This window comes from Fulvia fulva, chromosome 10 (assembly GCF_020509005.1).
Source record: "Fulvia fulva chromosome 10, complete sequence".
Taxonomy (NCBI): Eukaryota; Fungi; Ascomycota; class Dothideomycetes; order Mycosphaerellales; family Mycosphaerellaceae; genus Fulvia; species Fulvia fulva.
In genome coordinates this window covers 3,306,784-3,330,664 of record NC_063021.1, presented here as the reverse complement: position 1 = coordinate 3,330,664, position 23,881 = coordinate 3,306,784, and the positions used below count along the sequence as shown (strand labels likewise).

At 53.2% G+C, this 23,881-nt stretch overlaps 13 protein-coding genes across 13 annotated transcripts; 5 read left to right on the top strand and 8 right to left on the bottom strand.

The window, feature by feature from the left end:
* Positions 1-710: 710 nt before the first annotated feature.
* On the top strand, positions 711-1,563 carry CLAFUR5_12322 (uncharacterized protein; the record flags this gene model as incomplete). Its single annotated transcript, XM_047911470.1, has 2 exons — positions 711-905; positions 1,147-1,563. The coding sequence occupies 2 exons, from the start codon at positions 711-713 to the stop codon at positions 1,561-1,563; spliced, it is 612 nt and encodes a 203-aa protein (XP_047767129.1).
* A 461-nt stretch (positions 1,564-2,024) lies between these two features.
* On the top strand, positions 2,025-2,474 carry CLAFUR5_12321 (uncharacterized protein; the record flags this gene model as incomplete). The annotated part of the gene is made up of 2 exons (XM_047911469.1): positions 2,025-2,050; positions 2,102-2,474. The coding sequence occupies 2 exons, from the start codon at positions 2,025-2,027 to the stop codon at positions 2,472-2,474; spliced, it is 399 nt and encodes a 132-aa protein (XP_047767128.1).
* Positions 2,475-3,655: 1,181 nt separating this feature from the next.
* CLAFUR5_12320 (uncharacterized protein) lies at positions 3,656-5,338 on the top strand (the record flags this gene model as incomplete). The annotated part of the gene is made up of 1 exon (XM_047911468.1): positions 3,656-5,338. One exon carries the CDS (start codon positions 3,656-3,658, stop codon positions 5,336-5,338), a length of 1,683 nt encoding a protein of 560 aa, XP_047767127.1.
* A 187-nt stretch (positions 5,339-5,525) lies between these two features.
* CLAFUR5_12319 (Carboxylesterase patB) lies at positions 5,526-7,237 on the bottom strand (the record flags this gene model as incomplete). Its single annotated transcript, XM_047911467.1, has 2 exons — positions 5,526-6,696; positions 6,756-7,237. The coding sequence occupies 2 exons, from the start codon at positions 7,235-7,237 to the stop codon at positions 5,526-5,528; spliced, it is 1,653 nt and encodes a 550-aa protein (XP_047767006.1).
* A 1,182-nt stretch (positions 7,238-8,419) lies between these two features.
* Positions 8,420-10,809, bottom strand: CLAFUR5_12318 (uncharacterized protein; the record flags this gene model as incomplete). Its single annotated transcript, XM_047911466.1, has 2 exons — positions 8,420-8,814; positions 9,936-10,809. The coding sequence occupies 2 exons, from the start codon at positions 10,807-10,809 to the stop codon at positions 8,420-8,422; spliced, it is 1,269 nt and encodes a 422-aa protein (XP_047766847.1).
* Positions 10,810-11,494: 685 nt separating this feature from the next.
* Positions 11,495-12,518, bottom strand: CLAFUR5_12317 (Methyltransferase str2; the record flags this gene model as incomplete). The annotated part of the gene is made up of 3 exons (XM_047911465.1): positions 11,495-11,947; positions 12,003-12,154; positions 12,209-12,518. 3 exons carry the CDS (start codon positions 12,516-12,518, stop codon positions 11,495-11,497), a joined length of 915 nt encoding a protein of 304 aa, XP_047767504.1.
* A 524-nt stretch (positions 12,519-13,042) lies between these two features.
* CLAFUR5_12316 (uncharacterized protein) lies at positions 13,043-13,861 on the bottom strand (the record flags this gene model as incomplete). Its single annotated transcript, XM_047911464.1, has 1 exon — positions 13,043-13,861. The coding sequence occupies one exon, from the start codon at positions 13,859-13,861 to the stop codon at positions 13,043-13,045; it is 819 nt and encodes a 272-aa protein (XP_047767505.1).
* Positions 13,862-14,043: 182 nt separating this feature from the next.
* On the bottom strand, positions 14,044-15,075 carry CLAFUR5_12315 (2-dehydropantoate 2-reductase; the record flags this gene model as incomplete). Its single annotated transcript, XM_047911463.1, has 1 exon — positions 14,044-15,075. One exon carries the CDS (start codon positions 15,073-15,075, stop codon positions 14,044-14,046), a length of 1,032 nt encoding a protein of 343 aa, XP_047767502.1.
* A 152-nt stretch (positions 15,076-15,227) lies between these two features.
* Positions 15,228-16,450, bottom strand: CLAFUR5_12314 (Thioesterase-like protein TwmA; the record flags this gene model as incomplete). Its single annotated transcript, XM_047911462.1, has 4 exons — positions 15,228-15,867; positions 15,923-16,116; positions 16,193-16,227; positions 16,360-16,450. The coding sequence occupies 4 exons, from the start codon at positions 16,448-16,450 to the stop codon at positions 15,228-15,230; spliced, it is 960 nt and encodes a 319-aa protein (XP_047767503.1).
* Positions 16,451-17,492: 1,042 nt separating this feature from the next.
* On the bottom strand, positions 17,493-19,523 carry CLAFUR5_12313 (UBA domain-containing protein 3; the record flags this gene model as incomplete). The annotated part of the gene is made up of 1 exon (XM_047911461.1): positions 17,493-19,523. One exon carries the CDS (start codon positions 19,521-19,523, stop codon positions 17,493-17,495), a length of 2,031 nt encoding a protein of 676 aa, XP_047767506.1.
* An 857-nt stretch (positions 19,524-20,380) lies between these two features.
* On the bottom strand, positions 20,381-21,514 carry CLAFUR5_12312 (uncharacterized protein; the record flags this gene model as incomplete). The annotated part of the gene is made up of 1 exon (XM_047911460.1): positions 20,381-21,514. The coding sequence occupies one exon, from the start codon at positions 21,512-21,514 to the stop codon at positions 20,381-20,383; it is 1,134 nt and encodes a 377-aa protein (XP_047767507.1).
* A 496-nt stretch (positions 21,515-22,010) lies between these two features.
* On the top strand, positions 22,011-22,510 carry CLAFUR5_12311 (uncharacterized protein; the record flags this gene model as incomplete). The annotated part of the gene is given in 2 exon segments (XM_047911459.1): positions 22,011-22,442; positions 22,460-22,510. 2 exon segments carry the CDS (start codon positions 22,011-22,013, stop codon positions 22,508-22,510), a joined length of 483 nt encoding a protein of 160 aa, XP_047766837.1.
* Positions 22,511-22,723: 213 nt separating this feature from the next.
* CLAFUR5_12310 (uncharacterized protein) lies at positions 22,724-23,743 on the top strand (the record flags this gene model as incomplete). The annotated part of the gene is made up of 3 exons (XM_047911458.1): positions 22,724-22,875; positions 22,925-23,680; positions 23,737-23,743. 3 exons carry the CDS (start codon positions 22,724-22,726, stop codon positions 23,741-23,743), a joined length of 915 nt encoding a protein of 304 aa, XP_047766838.1.
* Positions 23,744-23,881: the final 138 nt, after the last annotated feature.

The window sequence follows — 23,881 nt, the reverse complement described above, 5'->3', positions numbered from 1 at the left end:
GTTACGTTGTAGTGTGCAGGCTATTGTAGAAACTTGGTGTTCTGTATGCGACAATCCGGCTGTTCAGCGCGTAAAGCTTTTAGACCCGTGGCAAGCCACTCAAATCTTGGTGCCTTAGGTTATGTCCGATTATAGTTAGCGCCAAAATTTGGTGGCCTTGCCCGCGGTCTGCTGTGGGAGATAGAGTCAGGTCTTGGAAGAAATATCGTTGAGGCAGAGGGATGGCGTGGAAATGAATGGACAGGACGTCACTCCGACAGGAGTACAATCTCGTGCTACGGAATGCTCTATCCGCGATACCGCCTGTATGGCACCAGCAGAGCCGCATGCAAGGAACCTATTATCGGATACGCTCCACCTCCAGACGACAGATATCGCTACATATTCTGTACTAATCCTTGACCACATGTCACTATGAGTTTCCTCTCAACCCGTTGGCATAGTCATATGGTCGAGTTTGAAGAAGAAGTGCTCACAGTGTCTAGGCGATGCAGTCGCCACGGCAGGGTCCCATCGGTCTTGCACCAAGTGTACGGTGTAAGTATACCGTGGGTGAGAAGATTTGCACGGCAAGGAATGCAAGGCGGAATGTATGTTTGTGCTTGGCACACTATCGCAGAGTTGCCACCCGCATAGTGAAGACCGAAGATGCTTGAGTACGCTCGGCAAGCCGAGTCTCACGCCGTCGTGGATCCTTCTGGACACCACTCATGGCTCGGACGATGAGAGTCTTGCTGTTTGGCTTACTGACAGCGGCTGCTGCGGCTCAATCAAGCGGTATGGACAATATGCTCTTCGGAGATTTCAGGCACTTGCACTTTTTACAGTACGAGTCATCACCGTCGTCGTACACAAGTCTTGCGGAGTGCCGATCGGCTTTCCTACAACCATCGACTATCCGACAAGTGAGTTGCATCGAGCTGCATAAAGTACATTTCATGACCTTCGATTAGATCCAGCTAGCTATAGCTCTTCGCTTTCACATCGAAGCACAGATGTTTCCACAGCTACTTCCCAACCCTTGGAAGAGGAATATGTCACTGTCACGCAGGAATATACAGGTGCGTCCTCCATTCCTCCATCAATGCTCCGCTGCCCATAAACATATCTCCCAGTGCGGGAAAACCAGGTACAATCGTAATACAGACACCTCCAATCGGCCAAGAGACATTCGCTGTCTCCACCTACACTTCGGATGGCCTTACATACGCAACCACCTACGCTGTCACCCCTGCGTCTTCAGGTCAGCGTACTACGACTGAGCTTGATCCGGCAGCGACCGGTCTGCGTACTACTACCATTGGCGATGCTGTAATTGTCCAGCAACCGCCGTACACGACCATCTACCAGCAATATACTGGATCGTCCAATCTCGCCTCTGCATCAACTGTGGCCACAATCCCGCCCGACTTCGTGGAAGATGTTCAAGGTACCATCATCATTGTTTTCCCTCGGCGATTCGTAACGAGTGTCCAGTATTACACGGGCACGTCCTTGATAACCGAGCCTATCACTGAAACGATCCCACCGAGCGGAGACTCGCCTGGAACAATTCTGATTTAGATGCCACCGAATGTTGTAACCACAACTCACAAACATACACTGGCGCTTCCTCCATCAATGGACCGATCACAGCTGCCACCAAGATCGGAAGTGAGACGGATGCTTAGACAGTCGTGCTCAACAGCGGAGGTACCAACTTGTACCGAGTCGACCTAGCACTGGGCAACAGTTCGCTACAGTTCACAGAGAGAGCGCCTGCGACCAACGCCGCTCCCTATATTCGAGCTACTGGCTACAACTCCTTGGCGTACAATCCCATTGACAATTACCTCTACACTACAATTCGAGGTCCAACCGTGGAATCCGTCGTTCGTATAGGCTGAGATAGTACTACGCAATAGCTCTTCTCCCTGCCCAGTGGACGTCGTTTCTAGGTCGGTGATGTTCACTCGACTGGTCAATACTAGATATCCTCTCAGGCAGGTACTGGCAATCAACTGTAGGACTGGATCTAGATTGACATGAACTCTAACTATCTAAATTACCAGTAAGCGGACTCGTCTTCCTGCTTAGCAATACGTATGCTAATGTGACTCAGACAAATCGTCGACTCCGGGAGCATAGCTAATCCTTACGGCACTACGAGCACCAACGGGATTGGGCTTTCGTGCCCGGAGGTAGTTCCAACCTGTACGGAATCACTGTACCAACAGATAGTGCCGCTATATACACTGCTTCGATCCGTTACGAAGACTTGGACCATAATAGGTACTGTTAGTAATACGAACGTTGACGGCAAGTTCAACGCTATTTACGCTAGGTCTGCCAACGGAGATCTCTTTGCTTCGGACGCAAACTCTGGCCAGATTTGGAGGTTCAACGTTAACACCTTGACCGCCTCGCGCATTAGTACTGGCCCGGCATCTGATAATGCTGATGAACCTCGTTGTATCCTCAACACAGCCTACTAGATATATATGATCATAGAAGATTAGCGGTACATTGTTCAACTTTATGAACGATTTATATGTCCTAGGGCTCTTCTTGAGCAAATGGTGCGGCTTTGGACAATGGACATCGACAGCGAGCTTCGATGCCCTCATGCGCTGAGAAACGTGCAAGCACGCACCGAGCACGACAGTCACCGGCACGACTTGCAAAACGAGCACAAATCTTACGTGCACTACCATGCAGGGATGTCGATCAGTACCAGCGAGCCGAAGGATCTGCTCACGGTCTTTGCGGCATCTATCAAGTCACTACGACCTGAATGCACTGTGCGAAATGCCCAGTCAAGCTCTCGTGGTGCCGCTTCGTTTCGTATGACAGCAGGAGTCCCGTCGTGGATATCGCATGTTCATGGTCGGACGCCGATTATGCCGCATACCTTACCTCGCTCTGCAGTGTGCAAGCACGACTCTGCGAGCAAAGATCTGGACCGAGCTTGCACATGCACGCGACCATATGGTGGCATTCACGCAGTCGGAGCAAGGAACGAAAGCGCTCCGTCACTGCACATCAAGCCGTGTCTGCCGAGGGTGGCTTCGCGACAGCTACAACCCTGGGCAGCAGGATGCTGATGTACAGGTCCGCACTCCATTGGCGACCTCGAGCTGTGCCCTGCAGGATACGTTTCCCCGCATCTTTGCACACCGAGCAAAGGCGTTGCAGCCAGAAGTGGTGCTGGGTCCGCTCGCCGATCATGCCCCCTCTCGAACAGCGCTTGTGGAGGAAGGCTTGCACAAGTGCGTGGAGAATGAACTCTAGCTAAATGTGACATTTTCCCGCAAGATGTGGGATCTCACACCAAAAAGTGCTCGTTCCGAGGTTGCAGATCAACAGTAGATCTTGCGCCGCTGCTGCTGTGGAAAGATAGTTGAGACGCTTCGCCACGTGAGGTTGTTGATTGATCCTGCGTCTGTTCTATGACTACTCTTTGAACACCTTGAGGAATCAGCGAAGACCTGAAGCAAGATTGTGGATGAGTGGCACAATCTAGACTGTCGGCGAACAGCGTAGCCACAAGCGGGATCAGACTACACCTCGAAGGCGAGACGATACTATCAGCATCAGTAGATGAGAAGCGGTGTGGCGACCGCGACACATTGTCTCAGTCGCACTCTTACCTGAGGCCTTTCACGTTCGATCCAACATGTCGGAACCAACACTCTCCAGCATGGCACCTCTGCCGCCACAACGAGATCCAAGGCGAGCCCTAAGGATCAAGACCACTTCCGCAATCCCCACTGGTATCAGCATAAGCAACGAGCAAATTGACGTTTGGGACAGGGCTCTTGAGCTCTATCGGTACTCCATCCACGATGAACAATGGCAGGTCGCTGCAGAGGATTTCACCATGCTTGCAGAAGACATTGAATCCAACATGGAGAGCACTCTGTGTCTGCTCAATGCTGCAATCATTTTCTCCAGGCTTGGAGTCTTCGCCGCAGTATCGAGGGTCATCGACCAAGCACAACCATCAGGACTTCTCGTTTCTCTGACGATGTTCATCCTAGCATATGTCGAGCTCCAGCGGGAGAACTTTGCCAAAGCCGAAGATTGCTTCAAAGTCGTCCTGGAAGGTCTCGACAAGTCCTCGCAGGATTACAAATGTCTAGGCCTCGACTTCACGTTGAACGTCGCTGATGTTCGCTACAATCTGTTCATTTTAAGGACGACCAAGCAGAATCGTTACGAAGTTCTCGAGACCCTTGGTCAGCTCCCAATAGAGGGCATCTTTAGTGCACCGGCACGATCTGAGATTGTAGCGTCGGGCACTACGAAGGACAGAAGCCCGACCATCGGCTCTGAGGTCAGCAATGTTGACGACAGCGAGGCGACACCTTCGCTGTCCAATGGTAGCTCACGGCCATCATCAACGGCGTCTCCAGCTGGCAAAGGGTATTTCGACGACTGGCAAGGCGATGCATGGGTATCATCTTCCAGATCATTGTCAAACGTCGAGCTAGCATCATCTGAAGCTGAGCAACGGCGATGGAGCGGCAGTTTCGACGAGAAAGAGCCGTCAATGAGTCTTAGCATCGTATCAACAGGATACAACCCATACAGCCTTTCAGAGGGACATCCTGATTCACCAAGCCTCAAGAGGAAGTCCACTGAGGAGCACTTGGCAGCTATTCCAACGCGCAACTTCAACTTCGAGCCCCGCGAAGCTCGAGTAGGATCAATGACTACGCAATACCTTGCAGACTTCGTTCGTGACCTACCCTCGAGCGAGACCCCAGAGCCACCGTCTAGAAATCCACAGCGCACCGGCTTGGAACCAATGTTCGAGAACATTACGATCCGAGACGATACCAAATCACTCCCACCAACGCCATTGACCATCCACTCCCGTCACGACAGCGCCAACTCCATGCCTACAGACATCCACCCTGCGCTCCGACCCATCCCCGAACAAGAGCCAGCAGAATCTTCAGAACAATTCAGTACCCTCCGCATGGACAACCCAGTCTCCCGCCCAGGCTTCAAACGCTTCAACTCCACTGCCTCAATCAAAAGTGGAATGTCAGCAGTCAGTAAGCTCGGCAGCATCGCACCATCCTTGAACAACTTCCACTACACCTGGAGAGGCGGATTACAATACGAGGATCTAGACAATCCCAAGCCGCCGAAGGTATATGTTCCCCCAGCAAAGCCGGCTTCGCCGTATGCGGGACACTCCTTCTTTGCGACTTGGGGAAGCCAGATGGGGTCGTTGTGGGGGAAGGGTACGATGGAGAGTGTAGGGATGATGGCGAGGCAAGGGAACATGAGGACGAGGAGCATTAGGAGGGGAGGTACGAAGAGGATAGGATTGACGTCGTCGACGTGAGAAGGAGAGAGATTTCGTATGTTGTGGGAGGCGTTGGGAGGAATAAGCATGGGAGCATGGAGATTCGAAGACACCCTTTGACACGACGTCACGTAGCATTTCATTACTTCATGTATGATACATTCGGTCCAATCGATCGAAGATCACGCTCTTCATATTCAAGTTCTGTCGATCTCAACGATTCTGTCTAGTAGTACAATGCCTTCTGCCACCAGTTACATCTCTGATTGGCAGTAGGATCCATGATCTGCCTGATGCCCGTACTGTTCAACACCTGTATCGTGGCATTATTCTGATAGAGCGGAAAGTACGGCACACCCTCTACAGAAGGATACCCATACTGCGCAAAGTTCGTGATATACTCCTGCAGAGCTATCGCAATCGTCTCATTCGTGCCAGAACCAGAGGCCCCATTGTAGAAGGTGTACGCAATATCGTTACCATGCTCAGCTGGAGGCACGGCAAACAGGTAAGAATATGTTTGGTTATTGAAGGCTTTGTCGAGGTAGAAGGTATTGCATGTGAAGATTGCTTCCGCTATGATGGCTGAGCTCCTTGCAATCTGGTTGGGGTAGTCCTCGATTGGGTACAGCTGATCTGCGACGTATTGGACAGCTGCTGGCCATGCGTTGATGCTGGGGACTACGGTCTTGACTTCTGCTTCGAAGATCTCTTCGCTGTTGTTATAGTAAGGCGGGCTGAAGAGGAGACCTTCGTTCGCGTTGTGTCCGACCATGACTTTGATGTTCTTGAAGAACTGTCCGCGAGCTAGTAGCTGACCAGGTAATTGCGGTGAGATGACTCCATCGACGGCTGGGCCGTACGTGAAGCCACCATAAGCGGAACCAGAGACCTGTCTCGCATTTGCAGTCTGCAAGGCCTCCGTTGATAGCCCACGAGCTTCTTCCAACGTGGTCACGTTGAGAAGTTCTAGAAACTGCTCAAAGGTCTGATCCTGCTGATAGTTCGACACCAGCGGCTGCCATCCCGGGGATTGCAGAATAGCTTGCTGGAACGGCGGCTCATCCCCAGTGCCTCCAAAGGCTGTGATTTGGTGCATGATCGACCCACCTCCTGCCGACTCGCCAAACACTGTCACGCGATTCTTGTCTCCTCCAAACTTTTCAATGTTGTTGGCTACCCATTCGAGTGCGAAGCGCTGGTCGTACAGAGCTGCGTTCGAAATGCCTCCGCTCTCTTGAAAGGTCGGTCCTGCAGACCACCCGAATGCTCCCAGTCTGTAATTGAGCGCCACGTATATTACTCCTCTTCCATTATCGTTCGAGGCTCGGTCGAGGAGGCCGGCAGGGCTTCCGTACAGGCTCTTGGAGCCGCCAGTGTACCCTCCTCCATAGATCCTACGAAAAACGAGCATATCAGCAACAGGGCACAATAACGACTCACGCAAATGTCTTACCAGACCAACACTGGAGCTCCGTATCCTTTCCCTGCTTGTTCGAAGATGTCCTCTGGTACTACTACATCGAGGAAGAGGCAATCTTCACTCTCGCTGGGACTGATGTTGGCGGTCGCTGGTATCGTTGTGTTGATTCCTGATGTCGAGAAGTTGGTCGAGCCGTTCAAGTACTGCGGGATGTAGGTTGTAGCTGTCCCCAACCAGGATGGGAATGCCGAAGGGCAATTGGCGCCTACGCTGCCATTCTGTACGACTGATCGATTCGTCTCCGGTGCTTGCGGAGCCCGGAATCTGAGGTCGCCAAGTGGAGGAGCTGCGTATCGAATGTTATTGAAGCTGTAGTATCGGCCAGTATCGTTGTAGGAGCTTGCTTGCTGCACATTGTAGCCTAGATCTACTGTGGGTAAGTCGCTGCTGTTCTGAGGTTGAGCATGAGAGGCCAATATGTACGCAGCAACTGCTGCCAAGCTTGAGATACGCATATTGCCCGATACTTGGAGGCAGAAGCAGCGGAGTGGTATGCAAACAAGATGCAGTCGCTCATGATGCTCGTATGCTCTTTAGACCTACCTTCGAGCACCAGTGCCGCATAGGCTGGCCGTGAGTGACCGCATTTCTTTGTTATCTTCGTATACATTCGTATGTCGAGCTGCAGACGTCATGCTAGCCAGATACGAAGCGCTGCGAAGTCTGAGCTTCATCGTCTGGGCGGCATGTGCTTCCGTTTTGTGGCTGCACTAAAGAGGAGCTCAAGCTCTGTGCCTCGGCGATCTGTGCTCTATCGTGCCCTAGGCATATCCTGGGCGGTACCAAGCCATCTGTAACAACTCCTCCTCTTGCGTCCTCCTCGGCATCCTCATGGCGATATCTTCCTCGTAAGATACATGAGAGGCTTGGTTGCTGCTCCATTTCCGGTGCTGTCGCCGTCCAAGACCGCGGGAGAAGGCAGCCACAGATACAACCCCTATTTGGTGTATACTCTGAGAGGCATACACTATCGAGCAGTGTCATCGTTTACAACAAGGCGGGAGTCGAAGTTGGAGGGAGAGCGATGGGATGGGCACGCGTTAAGAGGTCAGCGTGTGGTCATTCCCCGCAAGACGCATGGGCCACCAGTGCCAAGCACTTTCACAAGACCTCACTTCCATGTTGTTGCTCGTCATGACAACAACATCATCAAATTATGCTTTCAGTGCGACGCGGCATCGCTGATCACTTGTGCATTCACTTGAATCTCCACCACGAAGAATGCACAATGACTCCAAGGTCGAGCTCTTGAAAAGGATGTGGTACTTCCGGTGACCTCCGCTGAAGGAGATCTGTTGATGTTTTATGTGCTCCAGACTGGTGTCCAGGTCTTCTCCACGCTTTCACGGCCTGATTGACAGTCATGCGCTGATCACGCCCATATTGGAAATTCCAAGCTTCAATATACCGGTCACCCGGGAACCTTCTCAAAACACTATGGACGGCGCAAGATGTCATCGGTACCTACAAGTCTCAGTATGGCCAGTATCATCAAGCTAGTCCGTCGTTCAAGAAGCGCTATCTTCAGGTCCCATACTACCCAAGATGAAGTTCGGATCTGCTCCGCCTGCCTCCTCAAATCAATGGATCAGATCCGCCGAGTCGTGGTCCAGCTGTGCTACACTTTCATTGAGCGGTTAGAAAAGATCGCCGTGGCTGGACCTAGCCTTACTCGCCCGCAAGATCTCCTGTGCGCCCCCGGCGGAAAGTTCTGGTGCAGCGGTATCATCGATGGGCTCTCCAGCACCGACCTCGGCCGCACTCAGTAGGTCTTGGGCTTCATCGCTGCTACGATCCTGTCGAGCACCTTGGGGCTCGGTTGACGACATGGAGTTCCCATCGCGGGAACGTCCCGACGTTGCAGGCTTCTCATGTAGCGTCTTCAACCAATACCTGAGCGCCATCTCCTGCTCGACGGCTTTTTGGTACTTCGCCACTGTAAGGGCAGCAATTCTGTTCTCGTCTCGAGTTTGTTCCTGTTTGGCGGAAGCGAGCTGTTCTTTGGCGAGGCGGAAGCGATCTTCAGCACTTGCTAATGTCACTTTCAGCAATCGCTATGTCTAATTGATGCTGCAGCGTATCGTTCCAGATGGATCGAGTATTATCTTCTGCATTGAAGTCCGGGATATGTGTAAGTCTCGGCTCGACATCGGGTGTTGTATCCGTGGATGAGCTCGGAATACTCTTAGGCAGTAGAGGTTTCAGTCGCGGACCCTGCTTCCCAGCAAGTATGGATGGACCAGTCCTGGACCGCACAAGCCTTGTTACATACTGCGGTACTGATGGCGCAACTAGTCCGTGTTGTGCGAGAAGTAGACCAAGCTGCGATGGTCGATGGGCAAGTGATGACTCGGCTGTCGAGCGGGTATCATTCGAGTGGTCGCCGGTCACATGCTCGTTTGGCATCTTACAGGTCTTATCACTCTCTGTCGTACCTGCTGACCAAACACACTTTGCGAGGACAAATTGGCATGAGCACTTTATACATGGCGCAAAACATCTGGTTTCCAGTGAATGCAGGCCTTTTGGTTGAACACAATGATAGCCCTTTCGAGACCGACCCAGAACCAGCGCTGAAGTCGTCATCTGCAACAGTTTCACAATGTCGAAGCTTAGATGAACACACCAAGGACATTGCCGGTACGAAAGGGTCGAGAAGCGCAAGCAGGGGTTTAAATAGACCTATTTCTTCATCTACTGTACCTGGGGTGTCTCTTCACTGGCATGAGGGATCTTCGTGATCAATAGGCGAGCGTGTCAACAACATCAATAGTGGCTCTGATCAGTGAGAAGTGATGAGATAGCATTATTACACTGCAGCGAGTTTGATTTGCTTCCTAGCGAATGCCCCACGCCAACGACACCAGTATGCTTGCTTTGATCTGGCCATCATTATGGATCCAATCGCACTTCCAGACCCTATATCGCTTCTTCCACCTGTCGACTATCCGTACTCAAGAAGCCGAGCATACAATATTTCTGCTACTTCTGCCTTTCCTATACCGACCCCCGCAGCCTCGTAGATCCCCGTGCCGTATGATGGCAGGGTCTTATGGATGAAACGGTCGTACTCGATCTCCATCATGTCCTCCGCCGTGTACATCAGCACACCTCCTCAAAGATCAATCTGTTCCCGTACGATCCTGGCATACCTTTTGATGATCTCGATGTCATCGTACACAGAGACCTGTTCAAATTCCTCGGCTGCTTCTTGACCAGATGAGCTTCCGGTCTGGAAGAGATCTGACATCTCCTGGTCCGAGACACCCTCAGACAGCATGATATCGAGGTCAGCGCCAGGTTTGAAAGCTGCCGGGGTTGATGAAGATATGCTGCTCTGCCGAGCAGAAGTCTGGTTGATGCCCGGAGAGAAGGGAGCGCTTTGCGGCACTACGGCTGCAGGCGGAGCTGGGGCGAAGAAGGAAACGCCAGCCGTTGGTGCAGCCATAGTCTGAGGAGTTGCAGCAGGAGCCGCTGCGACTGGCGGAGCTGGGGCTAAGGAGGAAGCGGCAGCCATTGGTGCGCTCATTGTCGGAAGAGCTGGAACAGTCGGCGCCGCGACAGCAGGTTGCAAGACATTCACCACTTGCAGTGGCGGGAGAGGGCCATTAGGTACTGGTGTACGGAGGCCCTCATCCTTGCCTCTCTCGCTGTCAGTGCATAAGCAGCAAGGTAATCCAGGGGCCTGACCATACCACTGTAGCCAGCAGAAATGGTCGAAGAACGCCAGATAGGAGAGGTATGGCTGTCCCTTGGGATGACCTGCTATGTACTTGTCCTCGTAGACCGGTTGGCCTAGAGTTCTTTGCTGACGGGGCGCGGACCAGCCCGAGTAGCCGTGCGGTAGCTGGTCGAGGGTATCGAAGCGTACCCGAGTTGGGTTCAGGCCGCTCGAGTTGAGGACAAACTCAAGCTTCTTTGCCAGGTATCGCTTGAGAGGTTCATCATCTCGTACTGCTCGTGGCTTCGTGCATGCTGCGCCAAGACCGTCTGAGGTGGTGCTGATGACGAGGGCATTCGCAGACATTGTGATGTGTACGTTTCTTCGGAGGGTTCTTGCTGGTGACAATGATCTGTTGTGGCTGGTGGTGGTCGCAGGTACTTCGACTAGCAGATTGAACTCTGGTCAAGACTGGAGGATGGAGGGTCTTAAAAGGGCAGCAAGAAATAAAACCACCGGCGTGTTGCGTCGGGTGGGTGAATGCTTCGCGACATGGTGAAGAGTCTCATTGCCGATATCGTTCACCAGGCAAAAGCCGCATGTGCATTCGTTCACCTGCAAGTGTATAGATGGTTGGAGTCTAGATAGTCAGCTTGGAACATACCCACGATGTGTGCGGGTGATATGTAGTTACCGTGTATACATTGAGCGGCGTCATGCATACTCAAGAAGGCTGTATCGGACATGACAGCCATGGCCAGTGTCCCGACAGTATTATGGCCTAACAGAGCATTGACTTCATCGCTGAAGTCTCGTTGGAGCCGCCATGTGTGCCTATATAACAGGATCCTAGGCTGACATCAGTTTGCTGGCATTGCACTGTTGAGACAAAGAACCTGAATGCCGAATGCTGCAAGCTTGCTTTGAGACATATGTTTGCGGGACAAAGTGGGCCATGCTGTCCACCATAATCAGTAGTGACTGTCTCTGCGTGTCAGTGCTGAAGCGACTGGCCAAACAATCCACGCCAAGATCGAGAACATAGCAGTCTTCACTGCTTCCTCACAACACACGTAACCATCTCCGAGTGAATAGCACTTCCCCTTCCCAGCTTCCAGCACTCCTCCTCAGCCTCACCCGCCAGCTTCTCAAGCTGAGCAGGTTGCTCATCCTTAGCGTCTTTCACCCTCAGATTCGCACAACACTCGCGAACGGCCAAGAACGTGATATCCTGCTTAATCAGAAGGCAATTCTTCTTCGTCCAGACGCGATCATGAGCGACCAGCTTTGCGGAGGCTTCTTCGAATCTGGTGTGGAAGTCCTCGATCCATGACTGTCCGGCAGTATTGAAGATGGCTCGCAATGCTTGGAGTTTGGGAGCTGAGGCAGAGGGATCTGCGAGGATGATCTTGTCGCTGGAGGGGTCGGTTTCTTGCCATTGGAGGTAGCCACCGGGTCTGAGGAGGCTCAAGAGGTTGCGGAGGAGTGGCATTGGATCGCTGGACTGTGCGAGAGATCAGCTGGAGTAGGTTATCGGGACACTCTGATCATCATCTGACCTGTACCACGCATATGAACAGCCTGACGGTCACAACATCATAGCGTCCCTGCATGTGAGCCGGGATAGGAGCAAAGATGTCGAGCTGGCCGAAGGTAACGTTGCTAGGACACCATTCCTTGGGCGGCGCTTGCGCCAGAGACAAGTCGAAGGCTAACAACGTGTCAACATGTTATGTCCGACCAACAACGAGTGCTAGATACGTACCCTCGACCCGACAGTCCGGCTTGGATTTGGCGACTTCCACAGCCCATAGGCCAGTACCGCAGCCAATGTCTGCGATCAAGGCGTCCTTCGGCACATAGACATCAGGATGAAGATGGTAGCCGGTGCTATCGACCCACATCTTGTGCTGGAGGTTGAGACGTGTTGATGCAAGAGCATCTCGATTGAATGGGTAGCCTTCAGCCTCGTATGTGGCCATATTGTCGACTGTCTTTGTGGTTCTGGTCTTGGGTGGTGTCTGGTCATCTCCAAAGATGCGGTCGCGATATAAGGAGTTCTTGGACGGAGGCATTGTTGAATTGGGTTGAGCTTATAAGTAGAATAGTAGAGATGCTCGTGCTGATCTGAGTTTGAGCGATCCTCTACCGAATGGGTACTCTGGTTTAATAGCCATTGCGGCACGGTCAGGCAGCTGTTATACACTTCAAACAATGGAGATGCCTGAACATGTTGTTGTATGCCTGGATTGGTTGAAGCCGTTGCTATGCCATAATTGTGGTGCCTACCGTGTTTAATCTTTTGTGCTCAATGGAGCTCTTGTCGACCTTGTCCACAATCTTGCCCGTTGGAGGTGGAACAGCATGAGCTGCATGATATGACAGTGTTTGGCTGTGGCAACATCGGTAAACGCCAGTCATGTATCCAGAGTCACACTTAAGGTGATGCCTGATGCACATGCACATCGGGATGTTGCAGAGTCAACGATAGGGCATGATGTGATAGGAGAGAGGAAAGAGGATGCCTGAAGGAAGTTTGTCATCGCGACCATCGGAGGAACGGTCGGGCGATGCGACGACTGGCCTTTGCAGTCTAGGTCTACGAGATTACGGGAACAAGGCAACGCACGAGCGCTTCACACAGGTCGCTACATCTATACATCTCCCGCTCAACCCACGCTCTCCACCAAGCCTCTCCTTTCATCATCGCGAGCAACTCTCGTGCAGATCTACTCTCCCATTCCGCACTATACCACTGCTCCCACCCACTGATCCACACCCACCTGCTTGAATTTCCCCACGACTTCTGAGCAGCTATACCGAGTCGAACTCCATCCTGATCTGACAGGTGGAATTCTTTTTCGTATGTGCGGTAGTCTCTGAGCCTCTCTACCAGAAGCACGCATCCCGAGATGGGCGGCTGTGTAAGCAGCTGACGGGTCCATGAAGCCTCTGGTCGAGTGAGTATCTCCCGCTTCTTTTCAGCAGTGGATTTGTGGAAGTGACCATCGACGACGGTATCGAGTAGTGGATGGTGGAAGAAGGATCTCTGGTACATGCTGTGCTCTTCACCTGCTATCTCGTTGCCTCCGAAGGTGTACCACTGTGATGGGATAGGCTTGTTAAAAGTTGCTTGCTGGAGTGGAGTGGACTCGATGATAGTTGACTGCCAGGTGCGGCTCACCCGCTGATCAAGCAGGATGTCTCGCGGAGGCATTTCGAGGAAGATAGCTTCTGCGAGCTCAAAGATGCCGAAGACGCGTTGGGCAGCTGACAAAGACGACTTCTCAGGCTCATCTGTCCTGGTGGGCGTACTATTGTCTTGCTGTCCTTGTAGTGGGCTGTGTGCTTGCGCTGTCTTGGTAGGCTTGTGATCGTCTTGCTGTACTTGTGGTGAGGTGTTTGCTTGTGTCGCCATGGCGAAGACTAGTTCGTCCGTGATAGCACAAAGAGTGGTGTGTGGTGGTGCTGTGTGCGGTGGTATATGGTGCTGAATATCGACCTCGTGAGTTGGAGTGAGCAGAAGGTGACTCGAATTGGCGGCACGCTAGGGATTTCTCGAGTAGGTGCCCAAAGCTCCTCCAACGGCAAACGCCGCACTCACGCCCCTCCACTCTCGTCACCCAGCCTCAATCCCTGCGCCATCTTCAGAAGCGCATACATACTCTCCGTCCTCGGCACCTCCACACCCACCTCCCTCGCCCTCCGCACGGGCTCACCCAGAATGGCCTCGACTTCCACTCGTCTTCCAGCCTCCCAGTCAACCCACATACTCGGCTTGCTCCCACTCTGATCCGCTTTCACACCCTCAAAGACGTCCTCCACGCTTGGCAGACTGTCTGGCAATGGCTTCCCCAGCACAACAGTAGCAGCGTGCAAGACTTCCTTCATCACAGCTTTCATATGCTCACACACATCAAGGTCGATACCCATGGCATTGTTCGTCGGCGAGACAGAATTCGAACCCCTTGCGAGGACACCAGTGGGGTTCAAGGCCGCGTTGATGGCTGTCTTATGCCAGCGGGCGAATTGCATGCCAATATGATCAAGGTGATCTATATCTGGTATGTCCGCCTGATGCAACAGATCAACAAACTCAGCCGTACGCAGAGTAGCGAGATCAGAGCCATCGGGCCGCGCGAAAGGTCCTATCGTAGTACGAGTCCAGTGTTTATGCTCGACATAGCCGGGCGAGGACTGTATTGCCGAAGTCCTTGTCGTTGCGCTGATGATGGGATTGTTCGGGAAACGGGTGTGGTAAGGCTCTTCAATACCTAGACCATTCTGTGGAATAACAATAGCAGTGCCCGAATCGACTAGGCCATCAAGAAGTGCTGCTGGATCACCTAATTCGGGGAGGACTTTCGTCGTTACTAAGAGATGACTCCAGACGATCCCATCTTTCTGCTTTTGTTCTCGGGCTTCATCGTTGTTGGCGAAGGTATATGTTGGCCGCAAGACCACTTCTTTGAAGGTCGGACTGGTGACACGGATGCCGTTTTCTTTTACGATTTTGTAGTTGGAGCGACATATCGCTGATACTCTCACGCCTGGAACGCTGGCTAGACGTGATGCGAAGAAGGCGCCGATGGCTCCGAAGCCGATGACCAGAATGTGAGGTGAAGAAGACATGAAGGAAGTTGTTCAGAGGGAAGGTGAACTTGACGCCCTGCAAAGTGCGGTTAACCCCATTCGGCCAAGCTTTGAAATTCACTCATATCGGCTTTCAAAAGCGAACAGATACTGGAATACATGCATACAACTGGACATGAAGCCTTCTCTATCTACAGGTTCCCTCTCCTAGCAGCAAGATTCCTCTCCGCACTCACAGCAAAACAAACATGATGACTCAACGCCACCAGCTCCCCACCCTCATCACAGATCAAAACCTCCAAATCATACCTCCCATTCTTAATACTCTTCGTCTGCAACCTCGAAAACAAAAACTTCACCCCCTCCCCCAGATCCTTCTTCACCTCCAGATTCAACAGTAGCGTAGGATACCAAAACGGCGCCTTCCCCTTCGTCAACCGCTGCAACTCCTCTTTCGAAAAATACTCTTCCAGCTTCGGATTATACTGATCAAACCCATTGAAATAGAAACTCTCACATATCTGTGGAAACATATCCACAATAAACCCTAAGTTCTCGTTCGTCCATTTCTCCGAAGGGTCGCGGAAACACATCCACTCGTCGTAGATATTCTGAGCCGGCTGGCCGTCGCGTGGGAACCAGGCGCGGATCTGCTTGGTTGCTTGGCGGAAGGTTTCGTTTGGCCATGCTTTCTTTTCGGTCCAGAGGGGGTCGGCGCCGGACTCGAGGGCGGCGAGGGTGCTGCTTAGCGGTACGCGCTGGGGATGGGCTTGGAAGTTCGTGATGAAGGAAAGGCCAGTTTCTTTTTGGAGGTTGGATTGTGTGACATACCTGAGCAGATGTTAGAGATGATCTGGAGAGGGACGAGAGGAATGGATATGCTCACCCCACAACCTCCTCACGGTCCCCTTGAGAGAGTGCGACGTGGACAATAGAGGTCTGACGTCCGAGCTTGACATCTTTGACATTGAAAGTGGCCGGGCCAGTTTGAGTCCTCCTCAAAAAGTCAAGGTGCAGGGCAATAGTATGCGGCTGATCCTGTTTGGCGAGTGTAGTTTCGAAATGCTTCTTAACAACTCTCTGTCAATAGCCAAAAAGCGTCAGCATATATATGTATATCTCCCTCCTCACACAAACGCGCGGGGGATGCCCTTACCAGTAATGTCGCAGTTACGTAGCCACCATGTGGAACTTGATGGTACTGCGTTAGCGATCATGCGGACCCTGTCCTTCGGTCGGTCCTATTTCGCAACCATCCCAGTAATGTCGGGGATTTGGGTACATGCTCCATGTACCCGTACCCCGATCATGCGGTACACATACCTGAGCCGATACACCAGTCCTGACGAAATTTGGCGTTGTAGGTATGGCTGCTCGTCTGATAGACAGCAGTGGCAGTCTCGGATGCCCCCATCGTTGCGGTTGCGGTGTTGCTGTCGTGATATATTGGCCGTTCGGGTAAGCGCGGGATAGTGCTATGCTCAGGCGTGTGATATGATATTGTCAAGTCACCGTGTATTCTATCGCTTGCTGACAGCTGGGGTTGATGATTACTCTCTCCTTCGACCTTTCCAGGTGATGTGTGTGAAGATGTCGTCCAACAAGGGTCACTGTTGAGTTGAGCCTCGGCAGCAGTCGGCTCAAGTCTTGCTCCTGCCTCCGAGCCGCTGTGATTACATTACAGATCACATCTACATCGCAAGTAGCAGTTCCACGCCCTCAGCGGGCAGAATACCCTTCCGCCTCCGTGACCACTCCTCATGACCATCTCCATCCTTCTCTCAGCGGACCACATCCCCAGCCCCTCCCCCCGACATGAAAGATCTCGCCCGGGATCTCCTCATGGGGTAACGCGGAGCGTCGCGCCAGCGAGGTTGCGCCGGCGACAGCAACGTCGCCATGACCGGCGACGATGACTTTCGCAAAGACTGTGCCTGAAAGCCGTGAGTGGTCCGTTAAAAGGCGGACACCAGTGGAAGTGCAAAATCCGACTCGGTTTCGAAATGTAACCACTTCACGTGTTATCTCTCTCTCGGCCAGCAACAGAGTGCTCCCACTGGACAAAGATACTGAAGCGCCCAAGCTGTGCATAAAATCGCAGTGGAGACAGCTGCAGACGAAGTGAAGCGAACTTGGCGTTGGGTAAAGTATTCGATAAAAGAGTAATGCTATAGGTTCGAGTGCATGCCAGCCAGCCAGCTCTTCATGCAAATAAATAATGCTTCTCCTCTCCCACATAAAGGGAAAGCTATATGCCTTTTCGACTTAAATGTATCTCCCCAGACAGAAACAGACATGAGCATCATTTCCACATGCCAGCCAGCGACCTATCTGTCATCATGACACCAAGATGTTGCCGCCCCTAGTGCAGCACCTGAACGCCGTCGCTAAATCAATCGATCTCCTCTCATCCCACCAAGAGGTCTCACATCATCCCAAGGTGATGGATGCGCATCTCACCTCATATACCTTGCACTCAGTCCCGCGAACGCGTCCGGACTGTGCCGTCCACTGTTGGCAAAGCCCTGAAAGTCGACGCTTTCTTTGCTTGCGTGGCTGAATTGTTGCTGGCCAGGCTGTTGTCCGAAGGGGTTCATGTTGCCAGCGTCCATCGAGAGTGGCATTGTTGCACTTCGCTGAGGTACCTCGTACTGCTGCTGCTGTAATTGCTGCACGGTCCCATCCTCTGGAAGAGTCTGCAGCCCACGTAATGGTGCGAGCTGGGGATAGTTGTACAGCGCCAGGATTGATGACTTATCGTGTCGAGCAGGCATTTGAGGTTGTTGAGTCGCGTACTGCTGACCAAATTGATTGTACTGCCCCTGTTGCTGAGGTTGAGGCTGCGCTTGCTGGAATTGTGGCTGCTGAGACTGCGCTTGTTGGAACTGCTGCTGCGGCATAGCGTTTGGTTGAGGCTGCGGCAAACTTTGTTGTTGCCATGGGTTCTGCACCGCTCCAGAAGTGAACTGTTGCTGCTGAGCCGGCTGCTGTGGCTGCGAGAAGAAGTCCGTTTGCTGGCCGTATATAGGCTGTGGCGAGGCCGCAAAAGGTTGCTGCGACACACCTTGGTTTTGATTCTGCCAGGGCGTACCGAACGGATTGCTTTGTTGCTGTACAGGTTGCGTCTGCTGCGGTGGCTGCTGAGCCCATGGATTGGTAGGTGACAATGACTGCGTTTGGGGCTGCTGCTGCTGCATGAAAGGATTGCCCAAGGTCTGGATCTGCGGTGGAGCTGGTGCTTGTTGCTGTCCCCACAGGTTCTGCATCTGCTGTTGCGGCGGTTGTTGATAGGTCTGCTGCTGCGGTGCCTGCCACGGGTTGCTTGGCTGCTGAATCGTGCTGTTCTGATAGTACGCCTGCTGATTGCCGTAACTCTGAGGCCCAGGCGAGCTGGTAGCTGACATCGACAGACCCTGAAAGCTGCTCTCAAGCGATTGTTGCTGCGGCTGCGGCTGCGATGGCTGAAGGAACGGGTTCCAAGAATTATTCGCAGACTGTGGGGGCACAGACGCCGCACGTGCAGGTATTGGAGGCGCTTTCTCTTCCACCGCCCAAGGATCGCTCGCCTTCTTCTCAATCAAAATGCCATTCGCTCCCGAGCTCTTCATCGAAATTGGTGTAAGCGCCCTGGGCGCTGGCGTGATCGATCTCGGAATAGGTTTGGTATTCTCACCTAGCCTCACGAGCTCTTCCACTGCCTTATCCACATTCCCGTTCATGCTCTTCAATATCTCCGTGTTCCTCGAGTTATCGCCGAAGCCCATGTCGCGCAGGTGTGCAAGCTTCGCGTTAAAGTTGTTGTCTACGGTCGTAATCTTCATGCCAAACAGCCTGCTGGGCTTGTTCTCTTTCCTCGGACTCGGTAGGGGTAGTTCGCGCTCGGCTGATCTGTCGCTGGCACTGTACGCTGGAGACAAAGGAGGAGTAAATCGGTCTGGTTTCTGTCGCGGAAAGGTCGAGCTCGAGGATCGCAGTGAAAAGCCGAACTTCTTCGATGGCTTTGGTGGTAGATCAGGCGGCTCCTCGCTCCATGACCCAAGATCTGTGCCCGTGCTGCCAGTATTCTGCCTCGCAGCCGGCGCCGCACTCCGGTCTTGACCAGACAGCGCCCTCGTGTCGTACTTCTGCCTGATGTACTTCTCCATGGCCGCGTCCACCTCGTCGGCGTCTATCGGTATGTCCGGCCTGACGTTCTTCGGGTTGTATCGCTTGTTGCTCGCGAGATTGCCCACCTTCTTCATGTTCTCAACCTGCTCCACGCTCCAGCTGTCCATCGACAAGCTCTTCACCTTGGACACGTGAGTCCCCAGCTTCCGGTGCAGTGCCGCACATCGCATACACAGGAAGATGCCCAGACTCCACGATGCCCATCCCGGGTTCTTCGCAGCGCAGTCGGCGCATCGGTCGTTGCCGGGCACAGTGCGAAGGAGGTCTTGCAGCATGCGCTCATTGCGAGCCTGCTGGCGCTTGGAGATGGCCGCCGCCATTGTGATTGCTAGGTGTCGTAGTGGTAGTGATACCGTGTAGCTTGGCGGAAACGGCGGGTGCGACTTGGGCGTGCAAACGAGGCAGAGGAGGAACGACGGGCCAACCTCCTTTTCGATGTGGTATATGCTGTATGTAATGCGATGCTCTCATGTCCAAGACAGAATGAAACAACAAGACGAAGGAGAAACAGCAAAAGATCTCAGCAAGACAAGACACGCAGCACAGACGGGAATGTCGCGTGGCGCATGTCAGATTACTGCAGTTGCCAGTGAGAAGGCGGAGGAGGTTCAGTTGGTGGTGTTGCTCCCCGGCTGTGGCGTCCGATTGGGTTCAAAGCAACCTTTTCTTCCCACCTCCACCGCCCGCCAACACCATCATCCAAATCTCCCACCCATACCTCAGCTTCGTTTCAGCATGGGTTGATCTAGTGGTCCCTCACCCGCATATCGTGTCACTCTGTCAACTTCACGTCACGGCAGATGCTCAACGACCATTCTTTGAACAACACTCCTGACCGGACACAACACCGGTCCTCCGCTGCCCAATGCCGAACCCGACCTCATTAAACACGACCCGCAGATGAGACGAACATGTCACGTTGCCAAAAACGAATCGATGAGAAGTACAATGTCCATTTCATGATGACTACTAAGCTGCTCTCTGTCCTCAAGACACTGTCTGCCGCAAGCTGTATCTCAAGTCACTGCTCATCTCATCCCATCTGAGCATGACCATATCTCGTATCGCGTATCTCATCAAAAGTCGTAAGAAGCTGGCTGACACGCCATCCATATCTGCCGATGCCGATGCTGATGCTGTAGGCTCTATGCTCTGTGCCGCTGCAATGCCACCTCCCTCAGTCAACCTCGATAGCTGAGTCGGCGCTCTTACCACCAGGACTGTCAGTAGCCACCTTCGATGTTGGGATGTCGCTGGGATTGCCCTGGTACTTCAGCCGAACAATTCGATTCTGCACGCCAGCGTGAGACTGTCCAGCACGAGGAGTCTGCTCGGCCACTGAAGTTGCCTTGAGCATACGCAGACGGTCGAGCTGCTGCTCTACGGCATTGAAGCGCGTGGTGGCCGTCATGATGTCCTGTTTGGCCTGATTGAGCTCGTGCTGCAGCATCATCTCGAGAGCGAAGTCGTTTGATGGCACCGGATACGTTGGTGGGCCATGCTGACCAAAGACGTTGACCGCCGATTGCCACAAGTTCCAGCCTCCACCGAGCTGAGCTGGAGGATGACCATGGAAGGGTATGCTCTGCTCCCTGCTGAAGTCATGGCGACTCGCTGGTGTGGCTGAGCGGAAACGACCACTGAAGACACTTGCCTCGCGGTCGCGATGGTGCGGAAACAACTGCCGCATCTTCTCATTGCTGAAGCCAAGCTTGATAGCAGCCTGAATCTCCTTCTTCGACTGCTCTGGCTCAACCACCTCACCTGGATACAGCTCCGGAAACAGCTCCGCCAGCTTGCGCTTGCTGAAGCCCAGCTTCTTCGCCGCATCAAGGTCACCCGCATATGCTTGAATCTTCAGCTTGTCGCTGCGACGCCGCTGTGCTTCCTTGGCATGACGGTTACGCTGCGCAATGCGGGCAAGAAGAGCTGGATCGTCAATCTCCTGGCCTTCGTAGACTTCGATGCCGCGGGCTGCCTTCTGGCGGTTGTAGAGCTCTGTGATGCGGTCGACACCCCAGCCAAGCTTGATGGCGGCCTCGATATCGCCATTCTCGGCCTGAGCGCGGAGCTCTTTGATCGGCTTCGATGAGAGGTTGCCCAGAGAACGGCCTTTGCCGCCTTTGACCTTCTTACTTGGACGTGGTCGTGTCTCTGGGCGGTAGTAGAGGAGGCTGCTAGACTTTTGGTCTTTGGTGGGTGTGGAGAGAACTTCTGGCTTGATGGTTGGCTCTTCTGCGGTGGTGTAGTGAGTGTTGGCGGAGTTGTCATCCACAGCCCATGGATGTGATGGGCTGAGTGGTGAATCCATGGCTCTGTAGGTACTGTTTCGCGATGGAAGTAAGTCGTGATGTGAGTGGTGTGAGATGAAGGAAATGAGAAGTGGCACCAAGGTGAAGGAGGATATATGAAAGGGGCTGTATTGTGCCTGCTACAATAGCGTAGCTAACCTCACCTGAAACGCGGGAAGTCGCGTGCCACTATGGGTGAAGTCGCGATACTAAAGTGAAAGAGCAAGTGATGCGGCCGAATTTTCGCAACAAGCAAGCCGCGATGCGCGAACCGCTCAATGCCAGGTGTGATGCATTCACTCGAGGCATCCACACATGCGGGACCCGCCGCAGCTTCGACTGAAATTCTTGGCAAGCATCAACTTTGAAATATCACCAACCAAAACGCCCATCTCACGATCAACAATCACAGCACGCAGAACGTGCCGTTCGCAGCATCGAGCCCATCACCCGTAAGTCCCTCCCCAGCGCGCACCTCCTTCGCACAGCCGATGATAACATTGAACCCAGGCAGCAATGTCCAACGCCGCACCTACTCGCACTTTCGCAATCTTCGAGCTGGCCGAAGCGATCTTCCTCGAGCTGCCTATGCGCGACCTGCTTGTCCATCAGCGCACTTGCAAACAATGGCAGGCAGTCATGCTCGAGTCGAGTAAACTCCAAGAAGCTATGTTCTTCAAGCCCGCCACCACTCGAGCCCTCGTCATCCATGAAGGCCGCAGCATCAATGCCAACTCCATCATCTTCTCACACCCACTCATCCGCAGCCTCGTTAGGCCACTCGAGGACCCGACCGGCACGCTCGAAAGGCCAGAGGCTTCGTGGCGCAGACAACTCATCACCCAACCACCGGTCGCCGAGGTATTCGCGGGCCTTTCGCTCTTTCAGGGACTCAGGAAGACAATCACAGCACGGGCTCACGGTGTCACTATGGGAGAAGTGGCGAGAGTGTTTGGCGATTACAGGACTACGAAGGTGCACTTCCGGGGGGCCAGTTGGTGGAGCTTGTTCAATGACAAAGATGTGTCGGCGCATGTGCAGGTCGGCAAGGTGAAGGGTGTGGAGTATGATGGCTTTTGTACTTGGGAGGAGGATGAGGAGTCGGAGAGTGATGAGGAGGAGTTGGATGGGGTGGAAGATGATGCTTCGTAGGGAAGGAAGTGGCTTCCACTTCTGTCGATGATGCTGTTTGGGAGGCACCTTTGTGCGGCTTACGTTCTTGCAGCTCGATGGTTCTCGTCCTCCTGCCTCGCGATCTTCTGCTCCGTCGCTGGACACAATGCGACATCAAACATCATTTTCAGGGCAGCATTTCATCAGTAAGCAAGCAATTAGCTCCAGACTCAGCCGACATGAACGGTTTCAAGCTCGGCACTCAAAAGTATGTACACGCTCGCGGACTTGAGCCCATCACACGCTGACTCGGTCAGCTTACGCACCACGGACTGCCCCATCGACTTCACCATCAAATGCGCCGGCAAGGAGTTCAAAGTTCACCGCTGCCTCATTGTAGCACATTCAACGTGGTTTTTGCGCCATTGCACTGGCGACGCTGCAGCTCTTGCCCGAACCTGTGTCGAGCTTGATGATCACCCGGAGATGATTGCTCGCATGATCAACTTCTTCTACACATTCGACTACGACGACGCGAACACCGAACCTGGAGTGCCCAGAAGACAATGCCTGACGATTGGAGGTCAAATAGTCATGTACCGGTTGGCCGAGAAGTTCGGTGTGGCGGATCTCAAAGCTCTAGCCCTCAAGAAGTTCAAGGCTGAGTGCGCGAACAACATTACCGACCACGCACTCATGATGCAAGTCATCGCGGCTGTCTATCAGTCCAACACGGCACCAACGGACATCGCACTCCGCAACATCGTCACCTCCGCCTTTGTCTTGGGTGGACGAAACCCAACCTCAAGCGACGCTTACTGGGCAAACATTATGCGAAATCTTCCTCTATTCGCCGCGGATCTTACGACAAGACTCTTGGCTGGTTGCAGTAACAAGCCTCTGGCTTCTCGGGGGTGGGGATGTGAACACGTCGAGTGGACGTGGATCGGCTTTTGGAGGGATGTGAAAAACATCCCTCCCAACGGAAGTTATTGGTGCGATAAGTGTCAGATGGTGCGACGAATGCAGCCAGCAACCTACCTCCTGGCGGAAGTCCCACTCGAAGAGTTCTGGTTGGTGCCATCAGTCAGATCCTGTTCTGGTTCAATGCGTATTGACAGCTTCACAGGAAATAACCCATGGCTTCCACGAGAAGAGATAGCTCGGAACTCGACCTTCTGCCACCCAAGAGCCGTTGCTGGAGGGGCAACCGTTGCTTAATCCTTGTCAGAAGCAAACGCATGTGCACGGTCAGCGTCTGGGCTCCCGTCGCT